The sequence below is a fragment of the Lynx rufus genome, unplaced genomic scaffold (assembly GCF_022079265.1).
Source record: "Lynx rufus isolate CCGP_SWC_20201006 ecotype Redwood Valley unplaced genomic scaffold, mLynRuf1.p SCAF_2, whole genome shotgun sequence".
In the NCBI taxonomy this organism is placed as follows: Eukaryota; Metazoa; Chordata; class Mammalia; order Carnivora; family Felidae; genus Lynx; species Lynx rufus.
Genome location: NW_025814834.1, coordinates 159,649,925 through 159,667,043, shown reverse-complemented (window position 1 = coordinate 159,667,043; position 17,119 = coordinate 159,649,925). Strand labels below are relative to the sequence as shown.

General features: G+C 40.4%; 1 protein-coding gene across 1 annotated transcript in view; it reads right to left on the bottom strand.

The window, feature by feature from the left end:
• SLC44A5 (solute carrier family 44 member 5) overlaps positions 1-17,119 on the bottom strand; it is a 174,396-nt gene that overhangs the window by 84,074 nt on the left and 73,203 nt on the right. The window contains exon 4 of the mRNA XM_047082343.1: positions 1,034-1,118. Coding sequence (XP_046938299.1) covers positions 1,034-1,118 — 85 coding nt within the window. The remainder of the gene's footprint in view (positions 1-1,033; positions 1,119-17,119) is intronic.

The window sequence follows — 17,119 nt, the reverse complement described above, 5'->3', positions numbered from 1 at the left end:
ACCCCTTTGGGAAGTAAAGTGATTTGCCAGTAGGTACTGTGGCAAAAACAATTCTAACTGCACTGTTTGGCTACTTAGAACTCAGCCTTCCAAAAGCCCATTTCCTAAGGAATTTTAAAACACGGCTTCTGATAAAATCATTCGTCCAACTCATCCATCAAAATTATACTTTTACTAAGCAGAATCTTCATGCATCCCAATAAAATGCTGTATAACAATGACAACTTGTCCTAAATCATATAGTATGAAATTTCCCAATTCCTTACAAATTGTCTCTAGGAAAAAAGGGAGGGAAAACTTCCTTTATGAATTTTAATCTTCTTACTAAGCCTACTAGGATTAATGTAAAAGTGATTTTGTCACTAGCTAGACCCCAAAACCTGGCCTTTACTGCTCACATGCTTGTATCCACCAACACTTGTCCCACATTTCCCTTAAGCTCTACTTATCTCTTAACTCAGACAAAGGACCTTATGGGCATAGCATCCTGTGATGGCAAACAAAACTACCCCTCAAGCAATAATGACTTTCTGAGGAAGAGCTCTGCTGGCCCAGACCACCCAGACCAGTTTGAGCTAATCCCACAACTCACTCCTACACAAATGGACCATGGGGTGACTTCTGGAATGACCAACAATAACCTTTACCTAATTATAGTACTAAAATCTCTGCCCAGCATGGAGCACAAGCCTCATTTACATAACATATAATATACATTTAGGCATGTTTCTTTAAGGTACATGTGTGACCATATGCCCACTTCTACATACAATGACAAGGCTTCCCTATTAAATATTCATCCTGACCCTAAATAAAAGGAACACTTTCACTCTTGCCCAGGGAGTCACAACTTTGGAAGTTATTCCTGCGATTTCCTTATTTGGTACAAATCAAGTTTCCTTTGTGTGACAACTCACTTGGTGTAGTTTCTATCTGTGACTCACCAAGGAGCAAACTCACGTTGGTTTGGTTACAATTCCTAAGTTCCAGCTTAGACAATAAAACCAGACAAAGGAAAGGGGGCCATACTCACTCATTGGGGGTGCCCTTCTGGCCACAAAAGTGGCCCTTGCTGTCTGTAGGGTAGGCCACTCTCCTGGGGTCGCCATGTACCCAGGCTGCAGGAACAAGAAAAGACAAAAACTCCATCAGCAATAGCCGACTAAAGGCAGTCTGATTTGAGAAATTAGAATGCATCACTGCAACACATTAACCTCTCCCCTCAGTCACAGGAGATTATTGATTTTCTTCAAAGAGTAATTTCTTAATGAAAAGTAAAATAAAATATGGATGAATCAGTCAGAAAACACATTTCTCTTAATCTCTCAGGATTCATCTGGGTTGTAGCCAAAACCTGAGGTAATGCATTTAGAAAATGACATTTATTAGAATGTGAGTTAGAGGGCACACTACAAATGCTTGGTTGGCTGAAAGACACTTTTTCTAAGGCTTAAAACTGGATGACTTCATAGGAGAGCTAATAAATTTACAGCCAATATTATGATGTCATCCTTTTGGGTTATACATAAGTGAAAACCATTAAAAAATTCAAAGGAATGAAACTGTAATGCCTAATTCACATTAACTGGTTCTTTCTGACTTCATGTGACATTCTAAAGGCAAATATTAGCAACTTTAGTGCAATATATAATAAAGATTCGCTGTACATTTTGTCTGTTAATCTCAAAGCTTACTACAAATACCAAGTATTCTCAAACTTCACAAAAACAAAAACTTGATTCTGTTTTCTCGGAAGATGCTGGGCTCTACCTCATACAGACTCATCATGCTTATTTTCCAAGAATTAGAAACTTGACTGACAGCTAGCCTACAGAATATCTAACTGAAGGCTTCTAAACTTTTTTAGTTTGAAAAATCCCTAAAAACTCTAGAAAATGCATTGGTCATGTAGTACTACTTGCCTCTGCATATAGAAAACATATCTCTTTGTCCGTTGCTTCCTTTAACATGTGCCCAGCTATATCCTCACCCACATTTATCGGATTTGACAGTTCATGTAATAATTCAGTCACCCTTATGTACATGGCCTGTGTGACTTGAGAAGATACAAAAAAATCAATTCTGAATGAGAATCATATAATATGGAAGAGAAATTTTTCACAATTTTTCTCATCCACGTCTTTCCTTTTAGTAGCTAAGTACCCAGAAAAGTCTCCTGTGTCTCATTCTTTCTTCAATGTCATGAAGGCCAAATAGGTTTCATCTTCTAATAGTCTTACAAAATCTGACTACATTCAGGCAGTCTTCTGCTGCCTTATCTTCTTATCTTTATTTCCCAGAAGAAAGTAGGCTATAAATAAAGAATTTAAATGTCATCTAAGCATTCAGTGGATAATGTCTCTGGATACTATTTAATTATATTGTTTTTATATATTATTTTTGTCACATTTTGGCTAAAACTAAGAGGTTCAATTTTACCTATCTTCTGTAATGTATTTTTAAATTTTGCCCTGAAATATTTTATCCCTTTTCCATACAAATATTAATTCAGAAATGGCACCTGAAGGAGTATTTAGATTAGCTAGGTTGGCTACTTAATATATTTATGGCCCTGAGTAAGTTGCTTGTTTCAGTCTTGGCTTTCTAATTTGTTACTGTAAAATGGGTATAATAATGCCAAACCCCGTAAGAATGTTGGGAATATGAAAGAAGATAATATAATAGAAAGCCCAACTGCTTGGCATGAAGTATGGACTTGGTAATGTTAGTTCCTGTCTTATTTAGGTTTCCCCAAAACCAAACCCTGAGACAAGGACTTTGCTACAGTTAGGTTAATTTGGGAGATAATTCTAGGAAGTTTAAGTGGGAGTGAGGGAAGGAAGAAAGCCAAAAAAGGGCATATTAACAAGTGGGATACTGTTGGGAGCCATGGTGACTCCATCCTGCTGGGGACCTTCTGAGGAACCATATAGAACATGCTTGTTGGTGGGCGTGATGACATAGTCTACCATAGCCGCAAGCAAACTCTGAAGAACCGAGGGGATGTGGGGTAGGACATCAGCAGAATCTGCTATGATTTCCTTTCCCTTTTTCATAAATCAATTAACCAAAGAATTTGCTAAATGGCCATTGTGTATGCTGTATGAGAAGTCAATTTATGTCAGATTTCTTAAGAAACACATGAAAAGGAGACGATAAAATTTGCAAGAGCCATAGAGAAGAGATGGGATCTGGGAAAGACTGAAAAATGACTAGGATTCGGACAGGTGGCCAAGAGCAGGGAAGAAATTACAGACTGAGGAAACAATAGAATAAGAGCTTTGGTATATTAATTGCTCACAATGTATCAGGTACTATGCTAAAAGTATTACATCCATTGTCTCATTTGAGTCTCACAATAGTTCTATGAGGTTGATATCATTTTCACCTTAACTCTATAGATAACTGTAGCTCAGAATTTTATTTACTTCTCAAGGTTTACTTCTCAGTTTTTCAGTGGCATAAACAAGGGTTTGAATTCAGGTATGTTGCTGTCTAAGGCTCAAGCTTAAACCACTGAGCTATCAAAGCTATAATGCTACCCACTAAAGGATAAATTAGGAATGAGCCTGTTAACAGTGGGAAACAATATGGATGTCAGCAACATGAGGATCAGCAGTATGTTGGACACATATGGTAGGAAAGGAGATGACACCGGTAATTTTGGAGGCTTTGTCATTTGGAAAGAAAAAGCTTTGTACTTGGCAGAAGAGGGAGAGTATCTGGTTGAGCGGCATCGGATGCCTGGGAACAAAGGAGAAGGCGGGGGGGGGGGGGGGGAGATCTAATTATCAAGGGAAGAATTCTTTCTTGTTTCTGTAGTTTTGAATTGCAGCAGGTGGCTGTGTTTACTGAGTTGCTGCTACACCTCTCCAGGCAGACTCTGGCACAGAAGTTGTGCTGCAGATCATCTGTGTTTGAGCTGTAACATCAAATCTGTGACCTAGAAGCTTCAAGAGCCAGTTCAACCAAGTCCCCACAGTCAAGGATATCTAGTTTTCTCTTTAATTTTTTAAAATTTATTTTGAGGGGCGCCTGGGTGGCGCAGTCGGTTAAGCGTCCGACTTCAGCCAGGTCACGATCTCGCGGTCCGGGAGTTCGAGCCCCGCGTCAGGCTCTGGGCTGATGGCTCAGAGCCTGGAGCCTGTTTCCGATTCTGTGTCTCCCTCTCTCTCTGCCCCTCCCCCGTTCATGCTCTGTCTCTCTCTGTCCCAAAAATAAATAAACGTTGAAAAAAAATTTAAAAAAAAAATTTATTTTGAGAGAGAGAGCATGCACATGCACAGGGGAAGGGCAGAGAGAGGGGGAGAGAGAGAATCTAAAGCAGGCTCCTCACTGTCAGCACAGAGCCTGATGCAGGGCTCAGTCTCACAAACCTGGAGATCATGACCTGAGCCAAACAACTGAGCTACCCAGGCACCCCTAGTTTTCTTTATCTTCTCCATCAGTTCCTGTCTTCCCACACCTGCACTGGAAGAACTTGACTGGGGGAAAAAAAAGAGGAGAACAAGGAGATGTGCAACAGCAGCATTTTGTCTGTTAATAAATTAAGGGATTTCTCACATTTTACTCCTTTTTTTGGAATTTCTCTATTCATGGCAATTTTAGGAATGTGCTGTACAATATGGTAGCCATTAGGCACTCATGTCCACTGAGCATGTAAATGTGGCTTACCTGAATTCAGACACATAATAAGTGTAAAATCCATGCCAGATTTTAAAGACAGTATGTAGAAAAAAAAGTATAAAAATTTCAATAATTTTTATATTGAGAATATCTGAAATGATAATAGTCATTCTTAAATATATTATTAAAATTAATTTCACTTGTCTCTTTTTAGTCTCTTAAATATGGCTACTGGAAAATTTATAGATGACTCACACTTTGTTTCTCCCCTACAGATCTGTTCTAGATTATTTCTCCACAATTGTCAAGGGCTTTTCATATAAGGTGATTAATAGTGCCATAACATCACATATTTTTGTGTCAGTCCTTTTCTAACCCCATTATGCCCAATGCATCCTTTTTATAACTAATATGTTGCCACATTCCTTTTACAATCTTGAAATAATACAGGTAACAATACTTACCCATATACAGACTTTCTTTTAAAATATCAATAACATGGGGCACCTGGGTGGGTCAGTTGGTTGAGCACTCAACTTCAGTTCAGGTCATGGTCTCATGATTTGTAAGTTCGAGCCCTGCATCGGTCTCTCTGCTGTCAGCGCAGAGCTCATTTTGGATCCTTCCCTCTCTCTCTGTCCCTGCCCTGCTCATGCTCTCTCTCAAAAATAAATAAAATAAAATATCCATAACATGTCCTAATGTAATGTAAATGAGAAATAAAGAGATAATTTATAATTAAATAGTGTGCATATCAACGTGCAAATGCTCACAAGTGACTAAATCAAAAGACAGTGAATTAAGTCAGTGTATGCACCTATAAATAGGCTCATTGAATGTAACAGCTATAACTACGAGAAGATGCAGGTGTATTGTGTAGGAGACTTAAATAATACAGGTGTGCTGTCAGTGATAGACTTCTCCTAAATGAACAAATTATAGTCTATTTTAACAAAAAAGTACACTATTTCTTCAAATTCCCTTGGTATTTACTGAAACTATGCAAAAAATAACATTTGTTACTTAAAAATGAGTTGTCATCTCCATGAGAGGAACATGGGAAAGTCTGGCAAGAAATGGGACATTTCCTGGTTGTGTAGGACTATCCTAGATATTACAAGACATCTACCTTTCCCAGATCCCATCCACTAAATGCCAGGAGTACTCCCCTTAAACACTGTGACAATCAAAAAAAGACTCCCTAGGCAGTCCTACTGCTTTGATTGAGATCCATTGATTTGCATGTTCATTCACACTCTTATAATTTGAGATATATACACACATATATACGTGTATATATACACATACATATACGCGTATACACACACACACACATATATATACATATATATGTATGTATGTACACACACACACACACACACACACACACACACACACATATCCCAGATTATCTTTCTTTGCTTCCAGATTTTATGGGGGGGATATGCTATCATGGAGTTCTTTCTTATAATTTACTCCCATTTACTTTTATTCAGCTGATCACTATCTATGGTGACTTTCAAATATGTCCATAAATTACTTCACGTTTTTCCGTGGAGTCTGGACTGGACTTGCTTCTAATGAATACAATGTGGCAGAAATTACATTTGGGTGACTTCCAAGAGTAGGTCATAAAAGGCATTGCAGCTTACTCTTTGCTCTCCTTTAGATCACTAGCTTTAAGGCTTGAGGTACTCAGAAAGTCCTATAGAAAAGCCCACATAGTTGTCAACAGTCACTAAGAACTGAAGCTTCCTGACAACATTAATGTAAGTGAGCCATCTTGAAGGCAGATTCTCCACTTTAGTCAAATCTTCAGCTGAATGCAGCCTTGGTTTAAAATTGACTACAGCCTCATGAAGCCATGAACTCAGAGCCAGAGCCACCTGGTTAAACTGTTCCCAACTTCTGACCACAGAAATTGACATGTGAAACATTCCTTGCTTTATGTTGTCAATTTTCAGGGTAATTTGGTATGTAGCAATAGAGAACTAATTACCACATAGCTTTTAGAAATATTTTATATACTTGAAGGATTCAGTTAAATTATCTTTCTCTTCTCCATATAAATATTTATAATAATAATTAAATCCTCTTTTCTATTTGATTTATTTTGCTATGTTATTTAACTTATAGCTACAATTGCTAGGATTTTAGGAATTTTTGTTTCTTCACTACATGATTTAATACATGGAGTCCTCAACTTGATTTAGATATTCCCTAGGACCTAATTAATTATACACTATCTAATATCTATTAACTTTAATTCTTGGTGCACCTGGCTCAGTTGGTTAAGCATCTGACTTAGGCTCAGGTCATAATCTCATGGTCCAGGAGTCCAAGCCCCATGTCAGGCTCTGTGCCAACAGCTCAGAGCCTGGAGCCTGCTTTGGATTCTGTGTGTGTGTCTCTCTCTCTCTGCCCTTCTACCTCTTGTGCTCTATTTCTCTCAAAAATAAACATTAAAAAAATAATTTTAATCCCTAAAGTCAATATGAAAAGCTTTAAAATGCCAATCTAGAATATGGTGAAACTCCCACTCATTCATTCATTCATACTGAATTGTCAATCATATTTCCATCCATTTAGTCATTCATTCATTGGGCCTTACTTGTGATAGGCACACAAAGACTCTGAAGATATAGAAGTGAACACATTCATATTTAGTAGAATACTATTGTATAATTAACACAATCTCCCTAAGGAAACTATGTTTCACCCTGATTGGCCAGTGCAGAGAGAGGATGGCTTCTGGAGAATGGTAATGAATTATCTCTAGCTTAACCAAGTTATGACCTCAATTTTAACTGCTCTTCAAAAGTTGTAGTCTTTCTACTAGAACAAATCAAAGTGGCCTCTGCCACCTTGGTTGCAACAGTTGATCTGACAAAAGTTCTCTCCCTTTCCCAATAAGTAGAAAACACCAAGGGAATTTGCTTTCACCTGGCAGAAATAGTACTGCATCCTCACTATCTTTCTTCAAGGTCATAGGACTTCCTAGCTCTTTGCCACAATTTAGTTTGCAGGGTTTTGATAATATCTTTACTCCACAGGATACCACGCAGATTCCTTACATTGATGGCATCCTGAAGAAAAGATCTGGAGAATACTGGAAAGCATGTAATCTCAATGCCTTAGAAAGTCTTATGTAGGGGCGCCTGGGTGGCGCAGTCGGTTAAGCGTCCGACTTCAGCCAGGTCACGATCTTGCGGTCCGTGAGTTCGAGCTCCGCGTCAGGCTCTGGGCTGATGGCTCAGAGCCTGGAGCCTGTTTCCGATTCTGTGTCTCCCTCTCTCTCTGCCCCTCCCCCGTTCATGCTCTGTCTCTCTCTGTCCCAAAAATAAATAAACGTTAAAATACCAAAAAAAAAAAAAAAAAAAAAAAAAAAAGAAAGTCTTATGTATGCTGGGGCACCTGGGTGGCTCGGTCGGTTAAGCATCCAACTTCAGCTCAGGTCATGATCTCACGGTCCGTGAGTTCGAGCCCCGTGTCAGGCTCTGTGCTGACAACTCAGAGCCTGGAGTCTGCTTCAGATTCTGTGTCTCCCTCTCTCTCTGCCCCTCCCCTGCTCATGCTCTGTCTCTCTCTCTGTCAAAAATAAATAAACATTAAAAAATATTAAAAAAAAAATAAAGTCTTATGTATGCTAATGTATGGGAAATAAATCGCATGGAAATGCAAGAGTCTTCTAATAGAGACCTTAGGAGTCCAGTAGACCTATCTCTTTCAAAGTGAAAGATAAGTTGCTGCACCTTGCATTCTCTATTAAGAAAAGGCACAACTGTAATCACCTGCCAGATATGAGTACAGCCCAGAGAATAAATTTTTTTCAGATAATCCAGGCTATTGTGCAAATCTATATGCATAATGGACTCAATGATGCTTAAACTATCTGTCAGAACAGGATGCTGTATGGGGCCTGTGACAAATGCCTTTTTAAGAATCACAAGTGGGGGGCGCCTGGGTGGCGCAGTCGGTTAAGCGTCCGACTTCAGCCAGGTCACGATCTCGCGGTCCGTGAGTTCGAGCCCCGCGTCAGGCTCTGGGCTGATGGCTCGGAGCCTGGAGCCTGTTTCCGATTCTGTGTCTCCCTCTCTCTCTGCCCCTCCCCCGTTCATGCTCTGTCTCTCTCTGTCCCAAAAATAAATAAACGTTGAAAAAAAAAATTAAAAAAAAAAAAAAGAAAAAAAGAATCACAAGTGGAGTTTCCCAGGGTTTTGGAGAAAACCCATGTTGTTTCAGCAAATAACAGTTCTTTTGAGAAGTTGCTCCTGGACTCTGAATGATCATTTTTTTTTAATATGAAATTTATTGACAAATTGGTTTCCATACAACACCCAGTGCTCATCCCAAAAGGTGCCCTCCTCAATACCCATCACCCACCCGCCCCTCCCTCCCACCCCCCATCAACCCTCAGTTTGTTCTCAGTTTTTAACAGTCTCTTACGCTTTGGCTCTCTCCCACTCTAACGTCCTTTTTTTTTTTTTTTTTTTTCCTTCCCCTCCCCCATGGGTTCCTGTTAAGTTTCTCAGGATCCACATAAGAGTGAAACCATATGGTATCTGTCTTTCTCTGTATGGCTTATTTCACTTAGCATCACACTCTCCAGTTCCATCCACGTTGCTACAAAAGGCCATATTTCATTTTTTCTCATTGCCACGTAGTATTCCATTGTGTATATAAACCACAATTTCTTTATCCATTCATCAGTTGATGGACATTTAGGCTCTTTCCATACTTTGGCTATTGTTGACAGTGCTGCTATGAACATTGGGGTACAAGTGCCCCTATGCATCAGTACTCCTGTATCCCTTGGGTAAATTCCTAGCAGTGCTATTGCTGGGTCATAGGGTAGGTCTATTTTTAATTTTCTGAGGAACCTCCACACTGCTTTCCAGAGCGGCTGCACCAATTTGCATTCCCACCAACAGTGCAAGAGGGTTCCCGTTTCTCCACATCCTCTCCAGCATCTATAGTCTCCTGATTTGTTCACTTTGGCCACTCTGACTGGTGTGAGGTGATACCTGAGTGTGGTTTTGATTTGTATTTCCCTGATAAGGAGCGACACTGAACATCTTTTCATGTGCCTATTGGCCATCTGGATGTCTTCTTTAGAGAAGTGTCTATTCATGTTTTCTGCCCATTTCTTCACTGGGTTATTTGTTTTTCGGGTGTGGAGTTTGGTGAGCTCTTTATAGATTTTAGATACTAGCCCTTTGTCCGATATGTCATTTGCAAATATCTTTTCCCATTCCGTTGGTTGCCTTTTAGTTTTGTTGGTTGTTTCCTTTGCTGTGCAGAAGCTTTTTATCTTCATAAGGTCCCAGTAATTCACTTTTGCTTTTAATTCCCTTGCCTTTGGGGATGTGTCGAGTAAGAGATTGCTACGGCTGAGGTCAGAGAGGTCTTTTCCTGCTTTCTCCTCTAAGGTTTTGATGGTTTCCTGTCTCACATTTAGGTCCTTTATCCATTTTGAGTTTATTTTTGTAAATGGTGTGAGAAAGTGGTCTAGTTTCAACCTTCTGCATGTTGCTGTCCAGTTCTCCCAGCACCATTTGTTAAAGAGGCTGTCTTTTTTCCATTGGATGTTCTTTCCTGCTTTGTCAAAGATGAGTTGGCCATACGTTTGTGGGTCTAGTTCTGGGGTTTCTATTCTATTCCATTGGTCTGTGTGTCTGTTTTTGTGCCAATACCATGCTGTCTTGATGATGACAGCTTTGTAGTAGAGGCTAAAGTCTGGGATTGTGATGCCTCCTGCTTTGGTCTTCTTCTTCAAAATTCCTTTGGCTATTCGGGGCCTTTTGTGGTTCCATATGAATTTTAGGATTGCTTGTTCTAGTTTCGAGAAGAATGCTGGTGCAATTTTGATTGGGATTGCATTGAATGTGTAGATAGCTTTGGGTAGTATTGACATTTTGACAATATTTATTTTTCCAATCCATGAGCAGGGAATGTCTTTCCATTTCTTTAAATCTTCTTCAATTACCTTCATAAGCTTTCTATAGTTTTCAGCATACAGATCCTTTACATCTTTGGTTAGATTCATTCCTAGGTATTTTATGCTTCTTGGTGCAATTGTGAATGGGATCAGTTTCTTTATTTGTCTTTCTGTTGCTTCATTGTTAGTGTATAAGAATGCAACTGATTTCTGTACATTGATTTTGTATCCTGCAACTTTGCTGAATTCATGTATCAGTTCTAGCAGACTTTTGGTGTAGTCTATCGGATTTTCCATGTATAATATCATGTCATCTGCAAAAAGCGAAAGCTTGACTTCATCTTTGCCAATTTTGATGCCTTTGATTTCCTTTTGTTGTCTGATTGCTGATGCTAGAACTTCCAGCACTATGTTAAACAACAACGGTGAGAGTGGGCATCCCTGCCGTGTTCCTGATCTCAGGGAAAAAGCTCTCAGTTTTTCCCCGTTGAGGATGATGTTAGCTGTGGGCTTTTCATAAATGGCTTTTATGATCTTTAAGTATGTTCCTTCTATCCCGACTTTCTCAAGGGTTTTTATTAAGAAAGGGTGCTGGATTTTGTCAAAGGCCTTTTCTGCATCGATTGACAGGATCATATGGTTCTTCTCTTTTTTTTTGTTAATGTGACGTATCACGTTGATTGATTTGCGAATGTTGAACCAGCCCTGCATCCCAGGAATGAATCCCACTTGATCATGGTGAATAATTCTTTTTATATGCTGTTGAATTCGATTTGCTAGTATCTTATTGAGAATTTTTGCATCCATATTCATCAGGGATATTGGCCTGTAGTTCTCTTTTTTTACTGGGTCTCTGTCTGGTTTAGGAATCAAAGTAATACTGGCTTCATAGAATGAGTCTGGAAGTTTTCCTTCCCTTTCTATTTCTTGGAATAGCTTGAGAAGGATAGGTATTATCTCTGCTTTAAACGTCTGGTAGAACTCCCCTGGGAAGCCATCTGGTCCTGGACTCTTATTTGTTGGGAGATTTTTGATAACCGATTCAATTTCTTCGCTGGTTATGGGTCTGTTCAAGCTTTCTATTTCCTCCTGATTGAGTTTTGGAAGAGTGTGGGTGTTCAGGAATTTGTCCATTTCTTCCAGGTTGTCCAATTTGTTGGCATATAATTTTTCATAGTATTCCCTGATAATTGTTTGTATCTCTGAGGGATTGGTTGTAATAATTCCATTTTCATTCATGATTTTATCTATTTGGGTCATCTCCCTTTTCTTTTTGAGAAGCCTGGCTAGCGGTTTGTCAATTTTGTTTATTTTTTCAAAAAACCAACTCTTGGTTTCGTTGATCTGCTCTACAGTTTTTTTAGATTCTATATTGTTTATTTCTGCTCTGATCTTTATTATTTCTCTTCTTCTGCTGGGTTTAGGCTGCCTTTGCTGTTCTGCTTCTATTTCCTTTAGGTGTGCTGTTAGATTTTGTATTTGGGATTTTTCTTGTTTCTTGAGATAGGCCTGGATTGCAATGTATTTTCCTCTCAGGACTGCCTTCGCTGCGTCCCAAAGCGTTTGGATTGTTGTATTTTCATTTTCGTTTGTTTCCATATATTTTTTGAGTTCTTCTCTAATTGCCTGGTTGACCCACTCATTCGTTAGTAGGGTGTTCTTTAACCTCCACGCTTTTGGAGGTTTTCCAGACTTTTTCCTGTGGTTGATTTCAAGCTTCATAGCATTGTGGTCTGAAAGTATGCATGGTATAATTTCAATTCTTGTAAACTTATGAAGGGCTGTTTTGTGACCCAGTATATGATCTATCTTGGAGAATGTTCCATGTGCACTCGAGAAGAAAGTATATGCTGTTGCTTTGGGATGCAGAGTTCTAAATATATCTGTCAAGTCCATCTGATCCAGTGTCTCATTCAGGGCCCTTGTTTCTTTATTGACCGTGTGTCTAGATGATCTATCCATTTCTGTAAGTGGGGTGTTAAAGTCCCCAGCAATTACCACATTCTTATCAATAAGGTTGCTTCTGTTTATGAGTAATTGTTTTATATATTTGGGGGCTCCGGTATTCGGCGCATAGACATTTATAATTGTTAGCTCTTCCTGATGGATAGACCCTGTAACTATTATATAATGTCCTTCTTCATCTCTTGTTACAGCCTTTAATTTAAAGTCTAGTTTGTCTGATATAAGTATGGCTACTCCAGCTTTCTTCTGGCTTCCAGTAGCATGATAAATAGTTCTCCATCCCCTCACTCTGAATCTAAAGGTGTCCTCAGGTCTAAAATGAGTCTCTTGTAGACAGCAAATAGATGGGTCTTGTTTTTTTATCCATTCTGATACCCTATGTCTTTTGGTTGGCGCATTTAATCCATTTACATTCAGTGTTATTATAGAAAGATACGGGTTTAGAGTCATTGTGATGTCTGTATGTTTTATGCTTGTAGTGATGTCTCTGGTACTTTGTCTCACAGGGTCCCCCTTAGGATCTCTTGTAGGGCTGGTTTAGTGGTGACAAATTCCTTCAGTTTTTGTTTGTTTGGGAAGACCTTTATCTCTCCTTCTATTCTAAATGACAGACTTGCTGGATAAAGGATTCTCGGCTGCATATTTTTTCTGTCTAGCACCCTGAAAATCTCGTGCCAATTCTTTCTGGCCTGCCAAGTTTCAAAAGAGAGATCAGTCACGAGTCTTATAGGTCTCCCTTTATATGTGAGGGCACGTTTACCCCTTGCTGCTTTCAGAATTTTCTCTTTATCCTTGTATTTTGCCAGTTTCACTATGATATGTCGTGCAGAAGATCGATTCAAGTTACGTCTGAAGGGAGTTCTCTGTGCCTCTTGGATTTCAATGCCTTTTTCCTTCCCCAGTTCAGGGAAGTTCTCAGCTATTATTTCTTCAAGTACCCCTTCAGCACCTTTCCCTCTCTCTTCCTCCTCTGGGATACCAATTATGCGTATATTATTTCTTTTTAGTGTATCACTTAGTTCTCTAATTTTCCCCTCATACTCCTGGATTTTTTTATCTCTCTTTTTCTCAGCTTCCTCTTTTTCCATAGCTTTATCTTCTAGTTCACCTATTCTCTCCTCTGCCTCTTCCATCCGAGCCGTGGTGGTTTGCATTTTGTTTTCCATTTCCTTTAAAGCGTTTTTCAGCTCCTCGTGACTGTTCCTTAGTCCCCTGATGTCTGTAGCAAGAGATTCTCTGCTGTCCTGTATGCTGTTTTCCAGCCCAGCGATTAATTTTATGACTATTATTCTAAATTCACTTTCTGTTATATTGTTTAAATCCTTTTTGATCAGCTCATTAGCTGTTGTTATTTCCTGGAGATTCTTCTGAGGGGAATTCTTCCGCTTGGTCATTTTGGATAGTCCCTGGTGTGGTGAGGGCCTGCAGGGCACTTCCCCTGTGCTGTGGTGTATAACTGGAGTTGGTGGGCGGGGCCGCAGTCCGACCTGATGTCTGCCCCCAGCCCACCGCTGGGGCCACAGTCAGACTGGTGTGTGCCTTCTCTTCCCCTCTCCTAGGGGCGGGATTCACTGTGGGGTGGCGTGGCCCGTCTGGGCTACTTGCACACTGCCAGGCTTGTGATGCTGGGGATCTGTCGTATTAGCTGGGGTGGGAAGGCAAGGTGCACGGCGGCAGGGGGGGCAGGCTTAGCTCGCTTCTCCTTAGGTGATCCACTTCAGGAGGGGCCCTGTGGCAGCGGGAGGGAGTCAGATCCGCTGCCAGAGGTTTGGCTCATCAGAAGCACAGAGTTGGGTGTTTGCACGGAGCGAGCAATTTCCCTGGCCGGAACCGGTTCCCTTTGGGATTTTGGCTGGGGGATGGGCGGGGGAGATGGCGCTGGCGAGCGCCTTTGTTCCCCGCCAAACTGAGCTCTGTCGTCCGGGGGCTCCGCAGCTCACCCTCCCTTTGTCCTCCAGCCTTCCCGCTTTCTGAGCAGAGCTGTTAACTTATGACCTCCCAGACGCTAAGTCGCGCTTGCTGTCGGAACACAGTCCGTCAGGCCCCTCCGCTTTTGCAAGCCGGACTCGGGGGCTCTGCTTGGCCGGCGAGCCGCCCCTCCGCCCCGGCTCCCTCCCGCCAGTCCGTGGAGCGCGCACCGCCTCGCCGCCCTTCCTACCCTCTTCCGTGGGCCTCTCGTCTGCACTTGGGTCTGGTGACTCTGTTCTGCTAATCCTCTGGCGGTTTTCTGGGTTATTTAGGCAGGTGTAGGTGGAATCTAAGTGATCAGCAGGACGCGCGGTGAGCTCAGCGTCCTCCTACGCCGCCATCTTCCCAGAATCTGAATGATCATTTGATGACATAAGAAGCCCATCATAAACTGGATGTTATCTGATCCATCAAGCCTAAAATTAGCTGTGCCTAGCAGCACTCCATTATTGAGTAGAAGAGGTATAGTCATATAGTGCTTGAGAAGGTCATGAAGGCACAAGAAAGTTACATACGAAGATTGCTCACAATAATAGTGTGTTGACTCCTCAGGCACTGTCTTAACAAGTCCCCATGACTCATGAAAAGGGCCCTATGATAGTTGACTGGGAAAGATAAAATTAAACCAGATTTATAGTTGAATATGGAGGATCTGTTGGCACTGATCAAGGGAAATTTTCCTCGTTATCTACTTTGGCTGAAAGAAGAGATGAGCTGAATCATCAATCTATTTATGAACAGAAGCCAACAACTTCGTCACGTTATCATGAACTGTAAATTAAGAACATTAGACAATCAGTGTCAAGGAAGTTTGAGAAATAACTAGAAGGACTGACCTCAAAATGGACCTAGAATATGAAGATATTGATGTTCCATGCGGTTGCTTAGTCAAGACCCTTGTGTAGAGGTATCTTTCAATAATCAAAGGTTAAAGCACTCATTCCATGATTTTGTGAAAAAGTGATCATGACAACAGGGATGAAGATTATGTGAGGATTAGGATAACATGGAGTTTTATTCAGAAAGGCTGACTTGGATCCTAACAGTGCTTATGTGACAAATTTGCTAGCAGTGAATGACCAACCCTGAACCAGCCAGCCTTATGGAACAGGTGAATACCCTATGGAAAATCCAGTTAAGGCACTACTTAGGAAGCAATACCTGTCAAGGTTAGGTTGTTATTTTTTTTAGAATACAGCAGGATTCTAGTAGGAAATACAGGTTACACTCACACAGGATAATTGTAAAGAGTTGAGCAAATATTTACAAAGTTATAGGTAGAGTTATGGGAAACCAGACTTGGTACAGAACCCAGAGGATGGCAACAATTGGGAGTCACTTCCACCTCTATGCCTGAAGGGACAAAGAAGGAAAAGGTTACCCAAACTCAGAAAGAGAAGCCAAATGAAAAAAAGCAAAACTGGTAAGAATTAAAGTCTTAGGGAGAGAGGTATAGCTACCCTGAAGTGACCCACCAGCAAGAGAGCCAAAAGAATACATTTCACAAACCCCTTTTCCTACCCTGCAATCTACTGTTGATACCTCTCACTAGCAAAACCATATAGGAAGCCACAGGACAAGAGAGCCTGTTGATGTAATCCGCATGATTTATATACGAGTCTCTTACGGAACAGAGGAGGGTGAAGAGCAGGTAGAGAAGGAAACCAGAGGGGAAAAGGAAAAATACTCAGCCTATATTCTCAGTAACTGACAAGACTACCCAAGATTAGAACTCTAGATATATTCAACAAGACGTTTAGGACTTTATTAAGAACAAAAGAGTAAACAGAATAACCAGAGAGAAAAGATTTCAGATTCTCTTTTGTCAGAAGTTACTGCCACAAGGGACGGCAAAAGAAAAGAGCAGAAAGACACACATTCTATATTTCAGAGTCTGAAATGGGAGGGGTGAAAGTAAAAGGTAAAAGAGGGAAAACATATTTTAAAGAAAGATTAAATAGGCACACACACACACATGCACACACACACACACACACTCACACAACAACAACAACAGCAACAGCAACAACAAACCCAAGGAAGTGAAAGAAAATGGAAAAACAGCCAAATAGCCAAGAAACTAAATTAGTTTTTCACAGCATCTTTGTTGTATTCTTTATTAGCAAAACCGACTCTAAGCTGCTTACCTTAACATACTTTTTCTAGTTATTCTAGATGTTTGCCTATCACTATTCATGATCTGTTTAAGGTTTTGATTCACACTAGAAGATGTGTCTTTCTGCTTTTTTAAGGTAAAGAAGTAGTTAGAAATAATGAGGACAGAAATTTATTTGTTCTTTTCTTCATTCATTCCACAAACATTTTTCAGTACCTATTATGTGTCAGCACTATGCTAAACCCTGGTTGTATAAAGGTTCTTGCTAGAGGAGCCTAGAGTCTATCGGGGGAAAGAGATAATAAATTGTACAAACATGAAATTTCAATTCTGACAAGTACTGCAAAGAAGCAATAAATGGCACAAAGCCAGGGATTCATAGAAGCAAACGACCAAATGAGAGAGGTCGGGGATGATGTCCCTGAAGAGGTAATGCAGGAGCTGAGATCTGAAAAACGAATGGAGGCACAAAGAGGCTTCCGTTAGATGGATACATGGAAAAAGGC